The sequence below is a fragment of the Grampus griseus genome, assembly GCF_964374135.1.
Source record: "Grampus griseus genome assembly, chromosome: 2".
In the NCBI taxonomy this organism is placed as follows: Eukaryota; Metazoa; Chordata; class Mammalia; order Artiodactyla; family Delphinidae; genus Grampus; species Grampus griseus.
Genome location: NC_139018.1, coordinates 66,653,270 through 66,673,788, shown reverse-complemented (window position 1 = coordinate 66,673,788; position 20,519 = coordinate 66,653,270). Strand labels below are relative to the sequence as shown.

Genomic DNA, 20,519 nt, shown 5'->3' with positions numbered 1-20,519 from the left:
ACGAGGGATGTTGGTCTGTAATTTTCTTCCCTTATAATATCTCTGTAGTGATTTATTGTCAAAGTTGTTTTCAGCATTTTGGTTTTGTATAGCATAAATGTCTTTATTTTTAAATTACTTTCCTCTTCTAGTTTCTCAGGGTTTATTATTATTTTCTAATTTTTTAGTTGAATCTTCTTTTGAATCATAAATATACTTGTCTATAAATGTTCCTCTGAGTATTGCTTTGGCTACCTCATTTTAAATAGATGTTCTGTATTATTTATTATCAAAGATATGAAATGTTGCAGCAGGAATACTGTATACCTCAGTCACAGATAAGATTCCAGTAAGTGGTTCTGTACATACTCAGGCTTCTGCTAACTACCCCTCTTCTATGAATGCTATATAGTCTCTGTGGATCTGGCCTTTGACCTCCAGATTATAGCTAAAAAGATAAATCAGGGATGTTCTGATGACATAAAATTTTATAGTTCCTGTCATGGCAGCTCTACATCAAAGTTTTCAACTTAACTTTTGACATTTTTAGACTGGATAATCCTTTGCTGGGAGGGGGAAAGAGGCTGTCCTATGCACTGGAAGATGTTTAGGAGCATATCTGGCTTTTATCCACTAGGTGCCCATAGCAGCCCCACTTGTGACAATTTAAATTTCTCTAGACATTGCCAATGTCCTGGGTTGAGGATGATGTCAAAATTGTACCTGGTTACGAAACACTGCTCTAGGCCAATATCTTTGTGTCATTTTTGTTATTTCTGTAGATCTAGTAAGTTTCCATGCAAAATGGATATATGTTAAGTTGTTTTTTTCAACTGATAGCAAACCAGGAAGAATGTGGCAAAGGTAGCTATTAGCTGCTTCAAGCAATAGGAAAATTATGGATTAGATGCTATCATTCCTACCTTGTTTGGTTTCACAAGTGATATCTGGACCAGGGACTAAAGACATTTGAATGTATGGTTCAAATACCAGAAGAGTACAGGGGAACAGTATCTCTCTCTTCTGTGTCTGTTGCTTAGATGTCTCCCACTAATCTTATAACTGAGAAGCAGAACTGCTCCCCTGGTTTTAAAAATCAAGGTAGATATACATTCATAATCTTGGACAGTCAGAAAGGCACAGTGTTTGTTTATATTTCACTTGTGTGATAAATATCTGAAGCATGCTTCACAAACTGCTACAGTGACACATAAAACATACGCTCAATAAAGGTAACTCCTTACAATAGCTATATACTCCAGAGTGAGTATATATAACTCAGTCTTCCCAACTTTTCCCCATTGTTAGAAATTCAGTGTTTTTGTTTCCCCCCGATTATAAATATTTGTATGAAAGAATATCTTCTGTGTATTGCAGAGTTGATATTACAAAGCCAAATTGCTTCCCAAGGGTCTGGGCAACCATTTGTGATGTTACTTTTCACTCCAGATTTTTCTTGACTTTTTTTTGCCTTTTTTCCACCACCGTAACTTTAAATATATATATATATATATATTTTTGCGGTACGCTGGCCTCTCACTGTTATGGCCTCTCCCATTGCGGAGCACAGGCTCCAGACGCGCAGGCTCAGCGGCCATGGCTCACGGGCCCAGCCGCTTCGCGGCCTATGGGATCTTCCCGGACCGGGGCATGAACCCATGTCCCCTGCATCAGCAGGCGGACTCTCAACCACTGCGCCACCAGAGAAGCCCTAAAAATATTTTAAAAGCTATTTACTTCACAAGAAAGTACATAAGGTGTACTAATCTTAATATATTATACATGCCTTCATAATTGCTACCCAGATCAAGATCTAGAACATTTTTAATATCCAGGAGGTTCCCTCTTGTTCCTTCCCACTCAGTGCTCACTCTCTGAGGTAACCAGTATATAATTGATTGATATTTATTTATACATACATGTGTATTTTTCAGCTTTTTTGAGGTATAATTGACGTATAGAACTATATATATTTAAAGTGTACAATGTGATGATGTGACATGTGTATGCTTTGAAATGCTTACCACAGTCAGGTTAACGCATTCATCATCTCACATACCCATGAGTTTTTTGGTGTATGTGATGAGAATGCTTAAGATCTACTCTAGACATGACTTCTTTTAGTATTTGTAAGTTTTGCTTATCCTTAAACTTCATGTAATAGAATCTTTTATGTCTTACGTTTTTCTCTCAACATAGTGCTGTGAGATCCATCCATGTTTTTACTGAATCCTGGATATTTCTTTATTTTCAGCTGTATCGAGGCATATTGATAAATAATATTAAAATATATTTCAACTGTATAACATGATGATTTGAAAGGATTCCCACCATTGAGTTGATTAGCACATTCACTACCTCAAATGTTTCCTTTTTTTTTTTACTTTTAAAATTTGTTGGTGTGAACACTTAAGTTCTACTCTCTTAGCAAATTCTATTACCAATGCTAGTCACCATGTTATACATTAGATACTCAGACCTTATTCATCTTATAACTGAAAATTTGTACCTTTTTACCACCCTCTCCCTATTTCTTCTACCGCCTGAACCCCTGGCAACCACCATTCTACTCTGTTTGTGAGTTCAACTTCCTTTTTAGATTCCACATATAAGTGGTACCATGCAGTATTTGTCCGGCTCTGTCTGGCTTATTTCACTTAGAGCATAATGCCCTCCATGTTCATCCATGTTGTTGCAAATGGCAGGGTTTCCTTCTCTTTTAAGGCTGAATGATACTCCATTGTATATATGTACCATATCTTTATCCATCTAAGGCACTTAGGCAGTTTTCATACCTTGGATGTTGTGAATAGTCCTGCAGTGAATATGGGAGTACAGATATATGAGCTAGTGATTTTGTTTCCTTTAGATATATACCTAGAGGTGGGATTTCTGGATTATATGGTAGTTCTATTTTTAATTTTTTGAGGAACATCCATACTGTTTTCCATAATGGCTGTACCAATTTATATTCCCACCAATAGTATGCAAGTTTTCCCTATTCTCCACATCCTTGCCACCATTTATCTTTTATCTCTTTGATAATAGCCATTCTAACAGATGTGAGGTGATATCTCATTGTAGTTTTGATTTGCATTTCCCTGATGATTTGTGATGTTGAGCACCTACACATATACCTGTTGGCCTTTAGTATGTCTTCTTTGGAATAGTGTCTATTCAAGTACTTTGCCTATTTTTTAGTTGGGTTATTGAATTATATGAATTCCTTACATATTTTGGATATTAACCTCTTATTGGGTATGTGGCTTGCAAATACTGTTTCCCATTCCATAGGTTGCCTTTTCATTTTGTTGATGGTTTCCTTTGCTAAGCAGAAGCTTTTTAGTTTGATGTAATCCCACTTGTTTATTTTTGCTTTTATTTCCTTCACTTTTGGTGTCAAATCCAAAAAATCATTGCTAAGACTGATATCAAGGACCTTGCCCCGTTTTCTTCTAGGAGTTTTACAGTTTCAGGTCACTTTCTGTTCACTTAGCTTAATGTCCTTAAGGTCCATCCAGGTTGTCATAAATGGTAGGATTTTCTTCTTTCTCATGGCCAAATAATATTCTGTTGTGTGTGTGTGTGTGTGTGTGTGTGTGTGTATCACATCTTCTTTATCCATTCTTCCATTGACAGACACTTAGGTTGTTTCAGAATCTTCGCTATTATGAATAATGCTGCAATAAACATGGGAGTGCAGATATTCTCTTGAATATTCTGTTTTCATTTTCTTTGGAAATATGCCCAGAAATGGGATTACTGGATCATATGGTAGTTCTATTTTTAATTTCTTGAGGAACATCCATGCTGTGTTCCATAGTGGGCTCACCAGTTTACATTCACACTAACAGTGCAGAAAGTTCTCTTTCTGCACACCCTCACCAACACTTGTTATCTCATTGTATTTTTAATGATAGCCATTCTAACAGGTGTGAAGGTGGTATCTCATTGTGGTTTTGATTTGCATTTCTCTGATGACTAGACTAGTGAGTGATATTGAGCACCATTTTATGTACCTGTTGGCCATTTATGTGTCTTCTTTGGAAAAATGTCTCTTTGGCTCCTCTGCTTCTTTTAAAATCAGATTGTTTGATTTTTTGCTGTTAAGTTGTATGAATTCATTATATATTTTGAATAGTAACCCCTTATCAGATATGTGATTAGAAAATTTTTTCTCCCATTCAGTAGGTTGCATTTTCACTTTGTTAATTGCTTCCTTCGCTGTGCAGTAGCTTTTTAGTTTGATGCGGTCCCACTTGTTTATTTTTGCTTTTGTTTCCTTTGCTTTTGGTGTTAAATCCAGAAAGTCATTGCCAAGACCAATGTCAAGGAGCTTACCCCCATTTTCTTCTAAGAGTTCTACTTTCAGGTCTCTTTCAACTTTTTAATCCAGTTTGAGTTGATGTTTGTATATAGTATAAGATAGGGATCCAGGTTCATTCTTTTGTATGTGGCTGTCCAGTTTTCCCAACACCTTTTATTGAAGAGACTATTCTTTCCCTGTTGTATATTCTTGGGGAAATAGTTTCTTAAAATTTTTTTAACAGGAACATATTAGAAAATTTATTTAGTCATGCTATAATTACCCAAAATGAAATTGAATTGTTGCCACAGTTAGTTTTTGGGGAAAAGGACAGAAGTCCTATGTTTTCAAAATACAGAGTTGAGGGTATCTTGTAAAAATCTTTTCTAACTATATCGGAGCATAACATGTTATGCATAGGCCTTTAGGTAAAGATAATACTGCTGAATCATCTGTATCTCAGGAAGTTTCTTACTTAACTAAACTCTTAATGGTTTTTAAAGATGTGACAGAACCTATGAAATTGAGTATATATGTTAAAAAAAATTAGAATGAGTAAGTAGTTCTTGAAAGAGCTAGATGCCTTACTTGTAGCTTCATGGGTGGTTGGTTTTTCCTTCAGTTTAATGGCCATCAGTAGGCCTCTACTTCTGTTATGGTGACGATGCCTATAGCACCTCCTAGTGTGAAACCCAGGGCCAACAAACATCCACTAACTATCAGTATTGATTTTAGGTGCTTCATGTTTCTGTGAATGGCTACGTCAGATGGCAAATTTCAGTGATTTCAGTTGTTATAAAAAGCAGAGAACAAAATTGGGAGTATTGATGAAAATTTCATGTGCAGAAATTTGTTGCCAAAATTATTTGGCAGTTTAAATGCATCCAGATCCAGTTTTTGAGAGATGTGTTGATCCTGCGTATAGGAACTTCCCTGGCCCACACTGCTAATGGGGGAGGAGTAGCCCTCCATGAAGGTGAGAATACCAGTAAGGCTTTTATTTTTACAACACAACATTTTTGCATCTGAGCATCAAATTTCAAAACATGACTTTTTGATTCATAGATATTTGCTGCTGAATTTATGTTATAATGTTTGGCCAAATATCTAGCACAAGCCTAAGATGATTGCTGATTGAAAGAGCCTAGCTGAGGAATGCTAACCAGTCATTCTCAAGTTTTCTTCATAGATCACTTGTGTAGGTCATCTTTGCAAAACCATGAAAATGTTATGTTCTGAGCTTTCATCAAGAGTCTGTGTAAGAAATGTCTATGTCTCTTCTTCTTTTGGAGGATGTTGGAAGAGGAATGGGACAGTGGGGATGGGGTAACTGTTATGGAAAGGCGGTACATTATATGGAAAGAATGTGGGCTGTGGTGACAGAAGGTTAGTAGCTTTGGTGGTGGGAGGATGTGGAAGGTCTCTTTTGATTGTCTATGTTTTTCAACAAAATGAGACATTTATTGGGTATATACGTACCTGGGTACTATACTTAGCCTGAAGATATAAAAGTGAACAAGACTACTATTTAAATAGGAGGACAGCAGTTTGGCTCTATTGTTAGTACACATTTCTTCCAGTTTTTTGGTTTGTGCTCAAGTTTTAGTCTTAGTTTGCTCACTGTTGGTCTTTCTTCCCCCCTATTTTTATTTTTTCATTGGGGAATTGAGAGAGAGGGGAGAGATACCAACGGATTGATTCAGGCCATAAAATCAACTTACATTTTATGTTGGGTATCTGCATATATTTCTTTACTCTGACTTATTGTCCTATGTGTTAATATTTCAGAATTACTGAGACTATACCTGATTCAAGGAGTTAATTTCTTACATCCAGATAGTCTTGCTTTCTGATGCCGAAGTAGTTTGGTCAGAACTTCAACCTTTAGTTTTATTTGTTCATTCATAACTAGTTTGCTGTTTTAAATACAAGAATCAAACCTCATACCATATGCCTATTTTGATGCAATTTTGCAAAAGTATGTACTCATATTAAATAAAATTATTTCTTCACTGGAAGAGAAAAAAAAGAATTCTCATGTTAAATGTGACTTGAAATTCATAATCTGATTAACAAGAGTCTAGTTGATAACAAAGGTTTTTAAATGGACAGCCATGATATTTAAATTAAAAATGACTTATCTGGACATCAGTACGCAGCTAAGAGAAAATATGTTCCAAAGTAGCATGTATGTATCATTATTATCTTATCTGAGAAACCATAGCTTACTAACTAGAGTTAGTTTCTGTATAGAACACAGGTTTGTATTGAGCCTCACCATGATACAGTTAGTTTTCTTGTACTTCATGGCATTGCTTACTTCCTACTCTGGCCTGCATTCTGTTATTATGCACGTGCCACTGGAGGCAGGGATATGTTAGGGAGAATTAGGGCACAAGTTCTATTTATTTACACGTTTTGGGGGTAATTTTTGTTTGAGAAGGGTATGATGATACTTAAGTAATATTAGTTTTCCAGTTTTATAGACAACAAACTGAGGTCTAGAAAGATAACTTTCATCAGGATTACAGGTGATATACTAATTGGTTTGTTTATTGACCTCCTATCCCCGTTTCATGGAGACAGGAACTTCAGGTATCTTGTTCATGGCTGTATTCCCAGTGTCTAGAACAGCGCATGGCACATGTAAATGTTGGTATTAATTTCTAAGTTAGGGTTAAATTCTATAGTGATGATTCTGTGTATCCACTTATTTATCTTCTGGTTTTAGGCATGCATATTAATGTGTGATCTGAAATATTAAGATGAATATGAAGATACCTGTTGAGGAAAGAACAACTAGATATAGTACCACATTCACTTGTTCATCAGGGTACAAGATTATTGTGAACAAGCCTGCATATAATGACCAGTGTGCATAAATGAGAATGGAGAAACAGCTGCTCATTTAACGGTCTTTTAATGAGATGCATAAACTTCGGTCTGTTTTTCTGTTTCTTTGCAATTTAGTGATTTCAGGTTTCTTAGATGTCTTTTGGGTACTTCTGAAGTAATTATGTAGCTTAGGAAGTCGGAAAGTGCTGAAGTTGATGAGATGGGAATTAGATTGTTTTACGTGTTTTTTTTACCCCCCTCTATCCTCAAACCTACTTCCAATCTATATCTGTATCACCTTCATCTCTATTCTTTCTCCATCCTTAATCCTTCTCAAAATGCTTTGTTAAACTTAGTTATAGCTAAAAGCTGCTGCATTGTTTAGTTTTCGCTAGGAAAAGTCACTTATGACAGTACATTTATTGTTTTTTCTTCAGCTTTGTAGGTGGCAGGTCTACTTAACAGGAGCAAGATACAGGTCACTAAAATGTAGAAATTTAATTAATATATTCAAACAACAGATGTGATTTCTGCTCACTTCCTAGCCCTTATTTTTAGTCATTTACATCTTTTAAATTGTACTTTGACCCAGTGTTTTCATGCTTAATTTTTACTGGTAAAAATTTCCCTTTAATTTGCAAAAAGCCACTTAACTCAGCTTATGACATGTAAACATATGGAAAATATATTTTTAAATTACTTGTTCAGGTCATTTTGGAATGTGGTGACCTCAGAAATAGACAGATATTTTCCTAGCACCTGGTTAGAAGAGTAGACATGATAGGCTTATTGAGAGAAATTTTAATTTTGACTTGCATGCTATGACAAGCTTCTCTTTAAAGTAACTTTTTTCAATACAATACTACTATTTAATTATTTAATGTTTTTTAGAAAATCCGTAATTTCATTTCCTCTTCAGAAAGAAACCTCTATAAATCAGACAAAGTTATTTTTATTATCCATATTTGGCAGAGGCAAATCATTGGCAAATCATTTGATTTTGGAGTTACAGTTCCTTTATCTGTAAAATAAGGACATTGGACAAGATAATCTCTAGAGTCCCTCCTAGCTCTAAAATTCTCTGTTTATAACCATCGTAAGATGAGCTAACAGAGGCATAAAAAAGTTAAGCAGCTTGGATAAGTTCAAACAATGAATTAATAATAAAACCTTGATATGTGACTTTCTGACTGACCTATTTATTGACACTTTCACACAACCATTATGCCTGAAACTGAAACTGCTGATTTCGTTCTTTCTTTACAGAAAACATATCAGTTAAAAAAAATTATGCTACAAATATAATCCTTTTTATTTTTCTAAAAGCTCAAATATATTTCTGTAGTCTCAAGTTAAATCCTTGGGATTTAATAGGTGCTTATTCATATTTTTAAAAGGAGGATGTCTTACAAATAGCGGTTCACATAGCAACAAAAGACAAATCAGAAAACAAAGCATATCTTAAGTTATGAAATATGAGTAATAAAGTAAGTCAAAAGTAAACCAATTTCACGTATAGCAAAAGAAAAAAATAGAAAAGATTCTTGTGACAATTTTCTTCCATGCTTTTATTTTATATTATTATTATTATTATTATTGTACAAATTATTCCACAATTTGTATCTGAGTGTGTGATAAGCATTGGAATGATTCGAGCTTTCTTTTGTTGGTTGAGTATATTTCAGTCATGAGTGTTTTGTATTAGCTGGAAAATTGGATTAGATCTCTCGACCTTTAAGGGTTTGTGATTGAGTCCCCTCCCCACTCAACTTAGTGGTGGTTCCCTCAACAACTCTTCAGGAATGCAATCTATTTTGTAAATTATGACATTTTATATAGATATAACACATTAATTCCTAGATGAGCCAGAACGAGGTATTTTAGGATGGCAGAGTAGATTGTAGTTCAAAACAAATTTAGATTTGAGTTCTTTGTAAATTTAAGCTAAATTTTCCATAAGAAATATGATCGTTCCATGAAATAAATGTGTTAAATATACCAATTTGCTTTTAGCTTTCTTGTTTTTATATAAAGTGCTCCCTTAAAAAAAATAGCTTGTTTTGATATTTTGTTGCTTTTGATAAGAATACTTTTTATTTACTTTTTTCTGTAAGCGAATCTCTCACAGATGTTTTTCAAGTTACATAAACAGGTCATGGTCACATTTTCTTTTTTTAAGTAGTTGGAAGGAACCTTAGTGATCATCTAATCTAAAACACTTTAACAGATGAGAAAATTGAGGGCCAGAGAGGTTAACTGGCTGACCCATGGTAATCTAGCTAATTAGTGATAAAAATGATTGGAATTTAGGTATGCCAATTTTCCACACTAGAATTCTTCTGTTTGATGAGTAGATATCTGGACTCTTATCTGTACCCAGCTAGATTCATAGTCTTGATTTTTACCAAACTCCTCCTTTCCAGTGCTGTTTTTTTTTAATCATAGTGATTAATGTCTGAATCAGAATTTGAAATCTGAAAGCTGCATTATAATAGCTCATACTTAAAATGTAACTGAATATGGAGCTACAGTTTCTCACAGTTGGTTTTCTATTTGATGTGAGTTAGATCTTTAAATTTTTAGAATAAAAATAGACGGTGGGTAGAATGATGGTTATTGACTTAAAACAAAACTAGAATTTAGTGGTGGATTATTGAAAGATAAAATATTCTTTTTTTTTTTTTTTTTTTTTTTTTTTTGCGGTACGCAGGCCTCTCACTGTTGTGGCCTCCAGATGCGCAGGCTCAGCAGCCATGGCTCATGGGCCCAGCTGCTCCGCGGCATGTGGGATCTTCCCAGACCGGGGCACGAACCCGTGTCCCCTCCATCAGCAGGTGGACTCTCAACCACTGTGCCACCAGGGAAGCCCCAAGACCATGCTTTAATATATAAAAGACTCTTAAAGGATCATGTAAGGAAAGAATACTGTGATATACCATTAAAAAATGCTCAGAAATAGAAGAAACATCTTTATAATTAACCAGGAAAATGGGAGGGGAAAAAAGGAAACAAATGATTCTTCTATTTCTTACTTATATTATCTAAGTAAATAATTTTCTGTGGGTCTGTAGTGTCTACTTTATATATGTATTTTATCATACTCTGAAAAAGTGTTGTAGTAAAGATCATTTGTTCTCTTTTAAAAAAATATTTATTTATTTATTTGGCTGTGCTGGGTCTTAGTTGCGGCACGCGGGATCTTCTTTGCGGCATGTGGGATCTATTAGTTGTGGCATGCAGGATCTAATTCCCAGGCCAGGGGTCGAACCTGGGCCCCCTGTATTTGGAGCATGGAATCTTAACCACTGGACCACCAGGGAAGTCTCATAAAGCTCATTTGTTCTTGGGGTTGTGGTAGCAGAAATCTTCAGGGGCTTGGAGAATAGTGACACTGCACCCAATTCTCTGGGAGACTTGGGAGCATGACTTGAGTCACACAGACCAGGATTTATATCCCATCTCCATCACTCACCATCAGCCTGGCCTTGGGCAATTTTCTTAACTTCTCTAATCCTGAATATTCTTATCTCTGTAAAATAAGAGATTATAATGCCCATTTTACAATGTTATGTAAATGTATCTACCCTATAATAGGCTCTCATTAACTGTTCATTTCCATTTGCACCCCTTTACCTGTTACCTGTAGACCCTTCCCCTCACCTCTTCCCTATTCATTAGCCAGTTTGACCTGATGGCCCGTAAGACTCAAATGTAGGACTCCAGGTCACAGGTAACTAGAGCTAAAGAAATAAGCTTGACTGGGACAGATCATCTCTAGCATGCAGTACTACACTGGGTAGACTGCTCTGCTGGAACATAGTGTCCCTCAAGTTCAGTAACATCTTTAAGAACCATCAAAGCCATTGGACAATGACTAGGAATCCTCTCTGGGGCTCCATGCAGCTTCTATGGCAGCTACCATCCTGCTCCTTCAGGACCTTGAATCCTCCCAAGTACAATATTTTTTCTAAGGATTTTTTTTAAAGAGTATTATGGTTTTATAGTTTTCCTAATTAAAGGGAGTACCACACATCTAAATATATTTTATAAACTGTCCCAGATTAGATTAATAAAGTGATTTGTTACTCCTACTTAAAAAAAAAAATTTGAAGCTTCAGCCTTTAGGTATATAGGGAGAGTTTTTATTTTTTAATTTCTTTTAGTAATTTTTAAAAATAAAAATATCATGATTCTCAGGCAAGTTTGTAATATTTTAGACCTTTTTGGTAGCAGTCGTATCCTTCACTAACATCTCCTTCCTAGGTGATGAACATCTGTGGCCTAAAGCAAGACTCTGGAGAATTTAGAGAGATGTTCTCATAATTAACTAAAATATTGTTACTTTTGTGATAACATCATTATTTTTATATTGTGAAGTTTTACCGTTTCAGTTGTACTATGGATTTACATGGGACGACTGTAGGCTAGCCTGGGAATTGGATAATCTTTTAAACATTATTTTAGAAACTAGGTACCAAAGATTGACCCATATATCAACTTTTGGGTAAGAAGTCCTCTGTGAATTGATGCTATCTCCAGGTTGTCAGGGTCAGTCTTGCTCTATATCTGCTAGAACAATTAAGGAAATGTGAGATGATGATAAAGGGAAAGATAAAGAGTAAAGTTTCTCTTTCTTTCTCAAAACATTACTGCTATCACATGGGTTGGTAGTGCCTTTGGAGGGATTTAGTCAAGAAGTTTTCCACCCCCACCCCCTTTTCCTACGGAAAGGAAGAAATTTTTTTTTGTTTTATAAATCTATTTATTTGTTTTTATTTATTTTTGGCTGTGTTGGGTCTTCACTGCCACACGCGGGCTTTCTCTAGTTGCGGCAAGCGGGGGCTACTCTTTGTTGCTGTTCGCAGTCTCTAGGCGCGTGGGCTTTAGTAGTTGTGGTTTGTGGGCTCTAGAGCACAAGCTCAGTAGTTGTGGCGCACGGGCTTAGTTGCTACACGGCACGTGGGATCTTCCCAGAACAGGGCTCGAGCCCTGCATTGGCAGGCAAATTCTTAACCACTGCTCCACCAGAGAAGTCCCAGAATGGAAGAAAGTTGAAAATGGATTAGAGAACTTTCATCCGAAAAAAATGAAAATATTAGGGAAGAACTTTTAGATCATTGTTGTAACTTAAATAATGTGTTTTCATCTTATAACTGGGTCAGCTGTTATCAAAATAGTCTCAAGGATAAGTTCATTATATTTTGTTGTGTCACTTATTTCCACAAGCCAGTAGGCCATCAACTCAAGTAGAAATTTTTTTGTTATTCAGATTTTTATTGTGGTATTTATATTTAAATAATTTCACCTTTATAGCAGTTTTCTTCTTGCAACCGAAATAAAATATTGCATGATTTTATGAATAAATCACTGGGCAGAGCAAAAAATATCGTTCAGACTTAATCCTATTTTGTGTTCTATTTTAGGTTTATATTTTATATAAAAGGTACCTCACATGGCAAAAAATTTAATTTTAGTAGTATAATAAAATTGTAAGGAGCAATCCACAAATGGGCAGAAGACCTAAATAGACATTTCTCCAAAGAAGATATACAGATTGCCAACAAACACATGAAAGAATGCTCAACACCACTAATCATTAGAGAAATGCAAATCAAAACTACAATGAGGTCTCACCTCACACCAGTTAGAATGGCCACCATCAAAAAATCTACAAACAATAAATGCTGGAGAGAGTGTGGAGAAAAGGGAACCCTCTTACATTGCACTGTTGGTGGGAGTGTGACAGCCACTATGGAGAAAAGTATGGAGGTTCCTTAAAAACTAAAAATAGAACTACTGTATGACCCAGCAATCCCACTACTGGGCATATACCCTGAGAAGACCATAATTCAAAAAGAGTCATGTACCATAATGTTCACTGCAGCTCCATTTAGCTCTGTTTACAAGAGCCAGGACATAGAAGCAACCTAAGTGTCCATCGACAGATGAACAGATAAAGAAGATGTGGCACATATATACAATGGAATATTACTCAGCCATAAGAGGAAATGAAATTGAGTTATTTGTAGTGAGGTGGATGGACCTAGAGTCTGTCATACAGAGTGAAGTAAGTCAGAAAGAGAAAGACAAATACCGTATGCTAAGACATATATATGGAATCTAAAAAAAAAAAAAAAAAGATTATGAAGAACCTAGGGGCAGGACAGGAATAAAGACACAGATGTAGAGAATGGACTTGAGGATGCAGGGAGGGGGAAGGGTAAGCTGGGACAAAGTGAGAGAGTGGCATGGACTTATATATACTACCAAATGTAAAATAGATAGCTAGTGGGAAGCAACCACATAGCACAGGATGATCAGCTCGGTGCTTTGTGACCACCTAGACGGGTGGGATAGGGAGGGTGGGAGGGAGACGCAAGAGGGAGCAGATATGGGAATATATGTATACGTATAGCTGATTCGCTTTGTTATAAAGCAGAAACTAACACACTATTGTAAAGCATTTATACTCCAATAAAGAAGTTTAAAAAGAAAAAGAAAAAAAATTGTAAGGAGCAACTTGACTCAGAATCAGTCAGTGGTTATTGATTGAACACTGAACACTGGTTCATTAGAGAGGGGATTGGCTGTGGAAAGGGAGTCTGGAGATGTATAAAGAATGGGTTCGTCTGTCAGGAAGCTTACACTGAAGTTGGGGAGATAATTTTGTATAAAAATAATTACCGTAGAATTCTTAGAGCTTGAAGACCCATTCAAACCTTGGAAATTAGTTGAATCAAAAATCCTAGGAGCTTGATGATTTGCCTGACATATTTGTCCACGGGCCTGAGACAAGGTTAGCTGCATCTCCTATGCCAGTAGTGGCATGGTTTCATGTCTGGGATTCTAAGCAAAGCACAGGTACACTGTTCTATTTGCTATTAGGGTTGAAACATGCCTAACAGTGGTTGGAGAACCAGGAAGTCAGGAACAGGTAGCAGGACTTAGGTACAGGATAGAAGTAGCAACAGATACAGACCAGGCCAGACAGACAGAGTCAGACATCAGGACACTACCTTGAGATCTACTAATTATGAGTCAAGTAGGCATAAGAGTCAAAACCAACTCTTCAGTGACTAATTAAGAGCAGACAGGAAGGAAAGAGGCAGTGTCTGGCTCAGCCCAACTTCCTTTAAGAATTTGCCCTCTCACTGATGGAATATTCTAAGTATTATATGAATGGGCTGCCGGGACACAGCCCACTTTTAAATTACTCAGTCTAGATTTTGTCCCATTTCTCCTGCTTTGTGATTCCTCTTTTCATTCTTAAGTTACCTTTTTCTTGCCCTCAGGAGTCTTGGCCACCACTTTGGCTCTAGCAGGTTATAGCTCTGCCTCTCTTTCTTGGCAGTGATTTTCCTCCCTGATTCCACAGGGGCCCAGGGCCCATCCCTGCTGATATTGTTTTCACCTGGCTCACATTGGCCTTGCTGACAGACCTGGGATAGCTGGGACACTCTGCCTTTGCTTTGGAAAAGCACATGTTGACCCTGTGGTACTTAAACGTGGCCTGTGTAGTGCTGATGATGGAGTCTGCTACCCTGGAGGTTGACTGTGGTACACTGCTCCCGCCAGCTGAGAAGCCAAAAATGGAATGCATCTATGGGCCCTTTCTTTTCAACACTTACAACTCAGCCACTTTGCACTTGTGCTCCTGGCATCCTCTGAAGCAAGGCCTGATAGCTTCTGCTTTGGTCAGCTTCTTAATAGAAGTATCCATGGAAGAAAGTGGTCCACCTTCTTTACCCATTCATAGCACCACACTCTTCATAACTGATGTCCTGATGTCTTCATAGCCTTATCTGTCCAAATATAAGACACACTTTTATCTCCCAGTCATTCCTCAGAAAAGAGGGAATTGCCTTTATTTGAGTTTTTGAGTTACCCTCAGATTATCAGGCATTATTCTGAATATAAAATACAAAGTATTGTTTGGAGAAGACATGTTGGCCTAAAATTACCCCAGTCAGTGTTAGTTTGGAATATTTTCCCTGTGTAAGGTTGACAAGAAAGAAATAAAAATAATTTAACAGAGATTTAGTAATTATTTTTTTAAATAAATTTATTTATTTATTTATGGCTGCATTGGGTCTTTGTTGCTGTGCGTGGGCTTTTTCTAGTTGCGGCGAGCGGGGGCTACTCTTTGTTGTGGTGCACAGGCTTCTCTTGTTGCGGAGCATGGGCTCTAGGTGCATGGGCTTCAGTAGTTGTGGCATGGGGGCGCAGTAGTTGTGGCTCACGGGCTTAGTTGCTCCGTGGCATGCGGGATCTTCCCGGACCAGGGCTCAAACCCATTTCCCCTGCATTGGCAGGCAGATTCTTAACCACTGTGCAACCAAGGAAGTCCCAGTAGTTATTTCTGATAGCATAAACTTCAAGTGTTGGTTGTCTTAATAAACAAAGAGAAAGAGCAGTAAAAAAAAAAAAGCAATACCGTAGGTTGTGCTGTTATAGCAATTACAAATGCATATTTATAGGACACATGAAAAAACAGCTGTTCTAATGTTATATGAATAGCTTTGGACAAAAGCTCAGTGGCTACATTATATCAATATTTGATTCCAGAAGTCCTGTATCTCAAACCCTTTAGAGGGGAATAAAGGTTATGTACTACTGTGTAAAAGAGGCATCTTGCACAAAGCCTCTGTTGGCAGACTCAGGTCTGAATGCTGCCCCTAATCTGTACCTCATCCCATCCTTCACAATTGCCCTGACCGCTGGATTTTATTTTATTTTTTTACCCTCCCATTATGCTGTTTATGTCCCTCTTTAGATGTAATGCACATGTTTGATTTCCTGGCTGCACTGCTGAATTCTCTGCTGCAGCACTGCCTCCTTATCCACAGGGCATCTCTGAACTACCTTGGTAACTCCACTTCTAGACTGATTCAGTCTGTTCTGCTGGGATCCTTTGAGTCTGGAGCCTGAGAGGGAGCCAAGCAGGTTTTACTAGAGGTGGGGTTACCTTGAGGCTAATGAAGCTTAAGTTCAGGGTTCCACACTGTCATGGGCTCCTAAGAGATGCTGGGAGTTGTAGAGTGTTCTCAGTGGAGAGAAGAAGCCGGTTGCAGTCAGGAAGCATTTCTATGTAAGCATTTCTGTTGTTCAAGAGACCTCAGAGAAAGGAACTTGAATCTCTAAGGCTCCAGCATTTTATGATGATTTCTTGTACATTCTAAATAAATATTTACTTTTGTACCAAATTTTGCATTCCTAACTGCATTCTAATTCTTAGAGAAGACCACCCAAATTGTATATGGTTCAGGCCACACAAAATCTGGATCGGTCGCTTGGTTTTACTAAATGAGATACCTGGGTGTTTTGCTAGTACTTATTTCTCTATATTTAGTAATAAATAATTTATATGCATAAACAAACACGGAGAAGAATCTAGAGAATCCCTAAATCATTCTATAATCAATGCTTTGGTGATTATTTTGTAAGAGAACTGGAACTTCCTGGCAGCCAGTATATTTCAATATTAATATTAGTGAATGCTCTAAAACTGGAACTCAGATACTGACTTCAGTTCTGTTCAAGTCTGCAAGCCTTTGTGAAATGCCTACTATGTGAGATGAAGGTGTTGGTCCAGGTGTTTTTTTTTTCCCCCAGAAAGTTTGAATTCAGTTTGAGTCATTTGAAATTAATTGTCTTAACAGCGATATATTTTTAGTTCCTTGGAACCATAATAGCAGTTCTCTTTAAAGAAATAAGAAATTGGAGCCAATGTGATAAATATGATTAAATGCCAAAGAACAACAATGATAAATTGTTGGCACCAGTCATTTGATGTCCTCTGAAACAAAGAGACTTGTCAGTCTGCCAGTGCTAGGAATTTCAGTGCAGAGGATATAAAATGAAAAGTATCCTTTGTCTTTTTTGTAAATAGTTTCATAGATGATGGTCATGGGTAACTTAGGGGTAACTATTTTTCAAACCAAGAAACCCTATATTGAAAACGAACTACTTCATGTTCATCATTTCATCATTCTCTTAAAATGTGTCATTAAATCAGTGTCAAGCACTTATGTTTGAGAAATATTATAGAATTCCTAAAAGACATGTCAGTATATCATGACATATACTGATAAATGTGTTGAAGAAGGACACATTCAGAGAAGGAAAGAGACTGATGGTTGGGGGAAGTGCTATTTTAGAAAGGCTGTACTGCCTTCCTAGCTATCCCTTGAATGCGCCAAGCATATCCGCATCTCAGGTCCTTTGCACTTGCTACTGCTTCTGCCTGGAATGCTTTCTGAGAATTGCATCAGTTATTTTTCTCACTTCACTCCAGGCTCTGACCACCCTGTCAAAAGTAGCATCTTCTACCACTCTATTCCTTTTCCCTCTTCTTCATGTGTTCCTCACCATCGGACCATGGGAACTGAAGAGACTCAAAGAAATTCTTTGATAAATCCTTAGCTGTCTGAACTCTTACTACTTGCCCTCTGAAATTCAGGAATTGAAGATTTTAAAACTATCTCTCTCTTTTTTTTCTAATTTTATTTCTTGGCCATGCTGTGTGGCATGTGAGATCTTAGTTCCCCCACCAGGGATCACACCTGTGCCCCCTGCACTGGAAGCACGGAGTCTTAACCACTGGACCACCAGGGAAGTCCCTAAAACTGTCTCTTGCTATTTGATCTGGATATATCCAAATCAGGAACCAAGTAATTTTGTGTAGTAAGGGGTACTTGTTTTCTTTGTAGCACTTGTCTTTGATTTGCTTGTCTTTCTGCCTGTTTATCTACCTGTCTTCGTCACTAAAACATTAGTTGCCTGGTGGCTGGGACTTTGTTTTTTTCACTGCTGTATCTTCATCACCTGGAACAGTGCCTGGCATCAATTCTCAGTAAATATGTGTTGAATAAATGTGTTAATACATGAATGAATCCATCTGACCCAATATCATCTAAATTTTAAAAATATGTGATTATATGGAAAAGGCTTGTTTCACATTATTAAGTTTTAAGAAACAGGATATGGGATTATATACACAGTATGATTTACATTTAAAAATTTTTGAATCTTTGCATGTGTTTATTTATTTATTCATTTCTTGAAAGAAAACTTATTGAGCATCTCCTATGTATCCATTCTTTGTTACGTATTCTGTCATCTACAGTTTCATGAGGAGACAGATACTGAAATAACAGTAAATGAATGCCATCTTTCCCCCTGCACTGCTCTTCAGCTATGTTGATCTTTCGGTTTCTCTAACTTCTTTGCACAGGTTATATCATTATGTGCTTAATATCTGTCTCCCTCTGTATTGTAAATTCTGTGAGGCTAGGGACCGTGATACCATTTAATTATCAATACCTAGCTCAATGCCTAATATATAGTAGGTACTCAATAAACATTTGTTGGGTGAATGAATGAATGAATGAATGAACAAACAATTAGAAGAATTGTTCCTACATAGTAGGAACACCATATCTAATCTTTAATGGAAGTTATGGGAAGTAAATTTCAAGCTACGATCTAAAGAATGAGGAGGAATTAGCAAGTGAAGAAGACCAGGCAGAGGTTCTGAAGCTAAAACTTAGATTTTATCCTAAAAGCAATAGAAGAGTTTTAAGCAAAAAAGTGGCACTATCAAACCAATTTTCACTGGTGTTAGGAACACACTGTATGGGCAGTGCTAGACCAGAGAGATTGGTTGGGAGACTTTAGTGATAGATGCCTGTGGCCTATGTTTGGTTCTCGGCCATGCAGAAAGAGAGACATGGATACATTTGAGAGATTTTTAGAAGGCATAATCAGTAACTGGGGATAGCAAGGGAAAGGGAACAGTTAAGTATTATCCCAAGCCTTTGCCTTAGGTAACTAAGGGGATCCTAGGGCCTTTCACTGAAACTGGGGACTCAGAAGGAAGAACCACTTGAGGAGAAAAGAGCCTGAGGTACCCTTGAGCCCTATCTAATTGAGGCTGAGCATTAAGGACTTGGTTAAACAGCTGAATTTTCTAGATATAGATACTTAGAAAAGTGCCTGAAAAGAAATAATCAAAATGTTAATTTGGAACTCTAGGTATATTTCTAAAATTCTCTTATTAAGTTTTGGTTTTCATTATTAGTGTGTTTTATGAAGGAAAAATAATAAACTTAAAACAATTATATTAAGATCTGCTATAGGAAACACTGTACTAAAAACCACAAAGGACAAAAAGCTAAGACCTCCTTAGGTAAAATATGGGCTATTTTCAGTGAAAATAAATGAGTGGTCCTGAATAGAAGTCCATTGTGCAAGGGGTTCGCCATTATGGTATGGTGTGTGTTTTGTGGTGTCATTTGAAAATTTAACCTTATTGGTCAGAAAAGTTCTGCTAGAGGCAAAGATTGTTTCTTCTTCATCCATTTATCAGCCCTCAGCACAGACCCTGGCATTTACTAATGGTTCAAGTGAAAGCTATTATTTTAGCTTTGTTATTAATTCATTTATTTTTGTTTATATCACTATTCACCACATTTGTTTATACAGTGATGTTATTTGTGTCATCTTGGTTTTTAGGTAGATTGGGGTCAACTGGACTATTTAGTTGTTGACATGCCACCAGGAACTGGAGATGTGCAGTTATCAGTCTCACAGAATATTCCTATTTCAGGTAACTCTTTTTTTTTTTTTTTTTTTGTAGTAAAATTGTTTCACAATGTTGTGTTAGTTTCTGCTGTACAATGAAATGAATCAGCTATATGCACACCCATATCCCCTCCCTATTGGAACTCCCACCCCCCCATCCCACCCATCTAGGTCATCACAGACCACCAAACTGAGCTCCCTGTGCTATATAAGGTTTCCACTAGCTATCTATTTTACACATGGTAGTGTATTTATGTCAAACCTAATCTCCCAGTTCGTCCCACCCTCCCCTTACCCCCGTGTCCACATGTCCGTTCTCTACGTCTGCATCTCTATTCCTGCCCTACAAATAGATTCATCTGTACCATTTTTCTAGATTCCATGTATATGCATTCATATATGATATTTGTTTTTCTCTTTCTGGTTTACTTCACTCTGTATGACAGACTCTAGGTCCATCCACATCTCTACAGAAGATCCAATTTCATTCCTTTTTATGGCTGAGTAATATTCCATTGTATATATGTGCCACATCTTCCTTATCCATTCATCTGTCAATGGACACTTAGGTTGCTTCCATGTCCTGGCTATTGTAAATAGTGCTGCAGTGAACATTGTGGTACATGACTCTTTTTGATGTGGTTTTCTCAGGGTATATGCCCAGCAGGGGATTGCTGGGTCATATGGTAGTTCTATTTTTAGTTTTTTAAGAAACCTCCATATTGTTCTCCCTAGTGGCTGGATCAATTTACATTCCCACCAGCAGTGCAAGAGGGTTCCCTTTTCTCCACACCCTCTCCAGCATTTATTGTTTGTA

The 20,519-nt window shown here is 37.0% G+C and overlaps 1 protein-coding gene across 2 annotated transcripts in view; it reads left to right on the top strand.

Moving 5' to 3' along the window:
- Window positions 1–20,519, top strand: part of NUBPL (NUBP iron-sulfur cluster assembly factor, mitochondrial) — a 249,732-nt gene that overhangs the window by 160,595 nt on the left and 68,618 nt on the right. For both annotated transcript variants that reach the window (XM_082648015.1, XM_082648014.1), the window contains one exon: window positions 19,634–19,727. In XM_082648015.1, coding sequence (XP_082504141.1) covers window positions 19,634–19,727 — 94 coding nt within the window. The remainder of the gene's footprint in view (window positions 1–19,633; window positions 19,728–20,519) is intronic.